The sequence below is a fragment of the Microtus ochrogaster genome, unplaced genomic scaffold (assembly GCF_000317375.1).
Source record: "Microtus ochrogaster isolate Prairie Vole_2 unplaced genomic scaffold, MicOch1.0 UNK31, whole genome shotgun sequence".
NCBI lineage: Eukaryota > Metazoa > Chordata > Mammalia > Rodentia > Cricetidae > Microtus > Microtus ochrogaster.
Genome location: NW_004949129.1, coordinates 4360676 through 4367387, shown reverse-complemented (window position 1 = coordinate 4367387; position 6712 = coordinate 4360676). Strand labels below are relative to the sequence as shown.

The following is a 6712-nucleotide window of genomic DNA, read 5'->3' as shown; positions in this document are numbered from 1 at the left end:
GAAAAAGCAAAAAAAAACCAAAAAAACAAAAAAAAAACCAAAAAAAACAAAATTATATATTCTTTACAAATACAATTTGAATTTAATTATTTGGGGGGAGTGGTTGGAGGGTAGCTTCAGAAGAAATTAGGAGTACTGACTGTTCTTTCAAAGGTCCTGGGATTCCATTCACAGCATCCACAAGACAGTTCACAACTGTCTAGAATTCCAGCCCCAAGGGATCTGATGCCCTCTTCTGGCATTTTAGAGCACTGCCCACATACAGTATACATACACACAGGCAAAACATACATACATATAAAATTTAAAAACATTTAAGTTTTTTAGACTTTTGAAATTAATATCATCATCATCATCATCATCATCATCATCATCATCATCATCATCATTTACTCTTTATTTTCCAAGACAGGGTTTCTCTCGGTAGCCTTTGCTGTTCTGGAACTTGATTTGGTCAGACCAGGCTGATCTTGAACTCAGAGATCTGCTTGCCTCTGCCTCCAAACTGCTGGGATTAAAAGGGCATGCTCCACCATGTCTGGATGACTTCTAAATTTTCATGCATTTTTGGTGATTTTGTTTCTTCCCTTCTAATCTTCTGGAGCTTCTGAGGTCTGTACCATGCAATAAACCTCATTGCTCGGAGGTTTATTTTCCTCTTCCCCTCTCCCTGGGCGAGAGCCACACAGCAACTAAAGGCTGAGCTGTACCTTCATCCTTACTACGTAGTTTTTACATTTATTTATTATTTATGTGCACTCCTGTGTGCGTGTGTATGCATGTTTGCATCCGTGTGTGTGCATTGGAGCTCTTGGGGAGGACAGAGAACAACTTTCAAGAGTTGGTTTTCTCCTTCTACCACGTGGGTTCAATGATGCCACTTCTGATTGGTCATCAGGCTTGGCATCAAGGCAAGTGTCTTTTGATGCTGAGTGCTCTTCTTATTACTATATTTAGTGAAGCCTTTAGGATTTATTAAAAATAGGTTTTAGTCAGGCAGTTGTGTCACACGCCTTTAATCCCAGCACTCAGCAGGCAGAGGTAGGCAGATCTCTGAGTTTGTGGCCAGCCTGGTCTATAAAGCAGATTTCAGGACAGCCAGAGCCACACAGAGAATCCCTGTCTGGAAAAAAAAACATTATCACTATTATTATTAAATATTTATTTTTATATTTCATATTTTTATTGTTTTTTTGTGTTTGAGAGAGAGGGTCTCACTATGTAATTCTTGTTTTGAAACTCACTATGGGCTGGTTGGTGGTGGCTCACACCTTTAATCCCAGAGGCAGGTGGATCTCTGTGAGTTCAAGGCTAGCTTGGTCTACAATTGCTAGTTCCACCTTTCTTTTCCAGCTCTCTCCCAAAGAGGTAGCTGCTGCCAGGGCTCCTCTCCTCTCCCCCTCTTCTTCTCTCTCTCTGTTCTTTCCTTGTTCCCCTTCTCTTTCCCTCTCCCCTTCCTTTCCACAACACACTAAATAAATATCCAATCTAAAAAAAAAGAGAGATAGTTCCAGAACACATTCCAAAGCTACACAGAGAAACCTTGCCTCAAAAAAGAAAGAAAGAAAGAAAGAAAGAAAGAAAGAAAGAAAGAAAGAAAGACTCATTATGTAGACCAGGCTGGCCTCCAACTTAGAGAACTGCTAACCTCTTCCTCCTGAGTGCTGGGATTAATGGCATGAAGCCACCATGACAGGCATTTAAAATTATTTTTTTCTTTCTTTTTTTTTTTTGAGACAGGATTTCTCTGTAACTCTCCGCCTCCCAAGTGCTGGGATTAAAGGCATGTGCCAACACCACCCAGCTAAAATTATCTTTTTGTTAATTTCTTTCTATATGTGAACTCTTTTTTTTAAATAATTTATTTTTATTTTATTTACATTGATGTTTTGCCTGCATGTATGTCTGTGTGAAGGTGTTGGGTCCCCTGGAACTGGAGTTACAGACAGCTGTGTGCTGCCATGTGGGTGCTGAAACTGAACCCTGGTCCTCTGGAAGATGGCTCTAAACCACTGAGCCATCTCTCCAGTCCCTATATGTGATCTCTTAAGAACAACAGTGTTTGCTTGTATGGGAAGTGGGTGCCAGGACTGGTCTTGAGTGCCTGGTTCTTCTGTCTTCCAAGAGCTTGAATTACAGTTGTACTTACCAGATAGAAATTACATTTTTGTTTGTTTGAGACAGGGTTGCTCCGTGTAGCTCTGGCTGTCCTGGAATTCACTATGTAGACCAAGCTGGCCTCGAACTCTCAGCGATTTGCCTGCCTCTGCCTTCTGAGTGCTGGGAATAAAGGCATGGGCCACCACCACCCGGCTAAGGATTTAATATCTCAGAACTTTGGATCTACATTTGTGGGGTCTTGGATATTTTAAGGGAACAACAAAGACTCAAAAAGAGTTATATACTTTTTTCTCCCTTTGTATAATGTTCTTTCTACAAGCCAGCCAATGTAAAAGACTCTCTATTTAGTTTTTAATTGCAGTGATTTCATCTAAAGCCTCACCAGCTCTTTAACATGGTAGCAAGTGTTAACTGCATCACACTGCCTGTGAGAGGCAGACAAGAAGTCCATGCAGTAAGCCCGTCTGCCACAGGACAGAACGCTTTCCGACTTAAGACAGTTTACCTGTTGAATTCTTTTGCAGAGATTTTGAATTAGATTAAGAATGTACAGCTAAACTGGGCGGTGATGGAACACATCTTTAATCCCTCAGCTGGGCGTAATGGCACATGCATTTAATCCCAACATTTTAAGGTAGGGACAGGAGATCTCTGTAAATTCGAAGCCAGCTTGGCTTACAATGTGAGCTCCAGCCTAGCCAAGGACATAAAGTGAGACCCTGTCTGGAAAAAAATGGCTTCTTCCATGGTCAACACAAGACTTGGTGATGTCCCAGAATCATCTGTTGCTCTCTAGGCGCTGGAGCCTCAGAACAGCAGGCACCCACGTTCGTGGATGCATAGAGAAATACAATACAGACTAGGGTTCGCGCCTTCGACGTCGTCAGGGCTTCGTGCAACGTGGCCCCAGGAAAAAGCGAGGGGGGCCCCCCCACTCAACCCGCAAGACTCGCGGCAGGAAGTGAGCTCGCGACTTCCGGCGCTCGCGGATGACGCACGGCACCGGGCTTCCGCGTTGGGAGCCGGCAGTAGAACCCGGGACGCAGAAAGCTGGTGTCCCGGCTGCGGGGCGGCCCACCGGCCCGGGGTGGGGATGCACCGGCGCGGGGTGGGAGCTGGCGCCATGCCAAGAAGAAACTCGCCGAGGTGAGCGGGGAGGAGGGCGGGCCGCAGCCTACTCTCCCCGCGAGACACCCAATACTCCCGGAGCGGAGTTCTCTTCCCCTAAATCGCCTTCTAACAATTGGCAGAAGACAGGCTTCTCCGGAGCTCCGGAATGAGTGCCCTGGAGTGTCAGGAAGCCGCCGATGAAATCATTATTTAAGACAGATACTTACCCTTACATACTAAATCTGTGGCAGCACAATGGGAGCCTTAGCGCTCACTGTCTGAACTCATGCCGGGCTTTTTGTCTTACAGGCCAAGTACAAGGAGCGAGGGACCGTCTTGGCCGAGGACCAGCTGGCCCAGGTGAGTAATTGTCAGGCTCGAGTCAGAAACGGAGATCGAACAATACTACTCAGCATAGTTTTGATGTTACAGACTGTCTAGACTGAACTAAACATTGGGTGTCACTCAAATCCAGATTTCGTTTTAGGGATTCGCTAATAATAGCTAAGATTTTTGAGTGATTAGACTTGTGTGTTTTCCCCGTTTTCCCTTTTATTTTATTTGATTATTGCCTTTTCATTGTTTTACTTTTTAAGATGGGGTATCAACTTGCTGCCCAGGCTGAGCTTCCAGTTTGTGCTTGGTTCCTCAGGCTCAGTCTCCTGAGTAGCGTATGCTACCCATCACTCCCGGACCTCTGTTTTCCTTACATATGTGGTTGGTCATGTTCAAGCCTCATTACAGTTCCGTGTCAACCTAGATTTCAAAAAACAAACAAACAAAAAAATCAGTGTGCTGGAGATGTAGCTCAGAGTTAGAGGATTTGCTTAACATGCACTTGAGTGCCGTTCTCAGCACAACAAAAATTGAAACACATTTTCCTTAAAAATCAGAATAACTTCTCCCTAAGAATGCTGATATTTATTTGCAAATAACATTGCAGTGGGACTTGCATTGCAGTAGGAAAGTATAAACAAGTTGGATCCACGAAGCATGTCTAAAGAAGTGAAACAGAAAGTTTTCTAGATCATACTATTACATAAGCCATTTTAAACGGTAATCTTTAGGCACAATGATTGAAAAGAATTGTGTTGTTCAAGGTCAAGCAGTCTGTTGAGCAGGTGCCTTTTTTTGATATTTTGCACCTTTTTTTTCTTTTTTTGAGACACTCTCTATGTAGTCCTGGCAGCCCCAGAACTCACTCTGTAGACCAGGCTGACCTTGATTTACAGAGATCCTCCTGCCTCTGCCTCCCAAGTGCGGGATTAAAGTCGCTATTCCCGGCCCTTTCTTTCCTTTATTTTTTATTTTTTATTATTTTTTTTTATTTTTTATTTTTTTGAGCTAGGGTCCCCCTGTGTATCAGTGCTGCGGAACTAGCTGTGTTGACCAGGCTGGCCTTGAAATCAGATATCCACCTGCCTCAGCCTCCCAACTGCCGGGACTCAAGTACAACAACGCACTCAAATCCTTTTATTATTATTATTATTATCATTATTGTTATTATTAGGGGGCTCTTTGTCAGACCCAGGGCCTGGGATGTGCTGAGCACGTGTGCCATCACTGAGCTGTTTCAGCTCACAGGTTCTATTAAATATCTCACAGTACTGAGAATACGCCTGACCTGCTGAACCCGACGTTTACAACACTGGGCATGCGCAGGAGAGTTGATGCAGGTTCCTTCTCTAGCATCACCCTTTTTGTGTGTGGATTCAGAGTGCACTAGGGTATCGTGACTCGTGAAGCAGAGGAGGTGGCTCAGCCTTAAATGTGCCCTTGATCTTACGAAAAATAGACCTAACATGTCATTTTTTGGTTTTCGATACAGGGTTTCTCTGTAGCCTTTGGAGCCAGTCCTGGAACTAGTTCTTGTAGACCAGACTGGCCTCAAATTCACAGAGATCTGTCTACCTCTGCCTCCTGAGTGCTGGGACTAAAGGCCTGTGCTATCACTGCACGGCCATTTTAAGTTATTATTATTATTATTATTATTATTATTATTATTATTATTTTTTTGATTTTGGGAGACAGGATTTCTCCGTAGCTTTTGGTTCCTGTCCTGAAACTAGCTCTTGTAGACCAGGCTGGCCTCAAACTCACAGAGATCCGCCTGTCTCTGCCTCCGAGTGCTGGGATTAAAGGTATGTGCCACCACCGCCCGGCTCCATTTTAATTTTTAAAAAGACAGATTGTTGTGTTTATGTGTGAGCATGCTCGCATGCATACATGCAGGTGCCTGCAGAAGCCTGAAGCATGTCAGATCCTGCATGATGTTGGTGGCATTTGCCTTAAATTCGGGAGGCAGAGGTAGGTGAATCTCTATGAGTTCGAGGCCATTCTGGTCTACAGAGAGAGTTCTCAGACAGCCAGGGCTACATAGAGAAACCTTGTCTCATAAAAAGAGTGCTTATTGCTCTTGCAGAGGACCGGTTTTGATTTCCACAACACACGTGGCAGCTCACAAGTGCCTGTAATTCCAGTTCCAGGGCATCCAAAACCCTTATTACCTCTTTAGGCTCTTGTCACATGTGGTACACGTATATAGACTCAAACATGCACACATAAAATGAATAAATATTAAAAGATAAATAAATAAGACTGGGCGGTGGTGGTTCATGCCTTTAATCCCAGCACAGATAGGGATCTCTGTGAATTCGAGACCAACCTGGTCTAAAGAGCAAGTTCCAGTGCAGCCTCCAAAGTTACACAGAGACAACCTGTCTTGAAAAATCAAAACCAAAAAATAAATAAATAAATTTTTTTTTAAATTCTTGTTTCTAGGGAAGATGGCACATGAACTTTAACTGAGAGAGGTTAGTAAGAGAACACAGAGATTTGGAGTAATTTTCTGTGGAATATGAGGAGATGTTGGACCAGGAGTGATTCCTCTCAGTAGCCTAAAAGCTGTTCTTTGTTAATCAGGAACAGAGAGAGGTTATACAGCTCAAATAAAGATCCTACATCTCCGAAGGCTTATACATGGCTTTGGGCTCCAGCATGCTCCACCATAGCCATTCTTTATCTGGAGGTACAAGATGAAAGGTTCAGTAACCAATACAATCCCAATTCTTAGTCTTCACTCTTCCTGCCCAGCCTTTCTTCTAGGGCCAAACCATTTCTGTTTGCAGGAGCATCCTATTCTTTCATTTTTAAGAAAAAACAGATTGCTAGATGTACCTTCAGCTGAATGAATTTCTCCAGGAAGAAGAGAAAAATGCAGTAGACATGCATGTTGCTCTTCAGGACAGGGATACTGAACACAAATACAGATTTTATAATGGAGGAGACAATATCATCTCCCTTCTGCCTGCAACACTACTGTGCAACGTATAGGTATGATGGAGGAAGGTCATTGGTTGATTTAATAAAGAAGCTGCTTGACCTGATAGGTTAGAACGTAGGTGGGAGGAGCAGAATGCTGGGAGGAAGAGGAAGTGAGCTCAGAGACTAGACAGCTCTCCTCGAGGGGGCAGACGCCTCA

The 6712-nt window shown here is 43.7% G+C and overlaps 2 protein-coding genes across 2 annotated transcripts in view; both read left to right on the top strand.

Annotated features, from left to right (window-relative positions):
• The window catches only part of Gip (gastric inhibitory polypeptide), a gene marked incomplete at its 5' end in the record, with an annotated part of 12910 nt that extends 10246 nt beyond the window's left edge, over window positions 1–2664 (top strand). The window contains 1 exon segment of the mRNA XM_013354145.1: window positions 2646–2664. Coding sequence (XP_013209599.1) covers window positions 2646–2664 — 19 coding nt within the window.
• A 462-nt stretch (window positions 2665–3126) lies between these two features.
• Snf8 (SNF8, ESCRT-II complex subunit) overlaps window positions 3127–6712 on the top strand; it is a 10596-nt gene continuing 7010 nt past the window's right edge. The window contains 3 exon segments of the mRNA XM_005368369.3: window positions 3127–3242; window positions 3245–3267; window positions 3541–3591. Coding sequence (XP_005368426.1) covers window positions 3215–3242; window positions 3245–3267; window positions 3541–3591 — 102 coding nt within the window. The 5' untranslated portion in view covers window positions 3127–3214.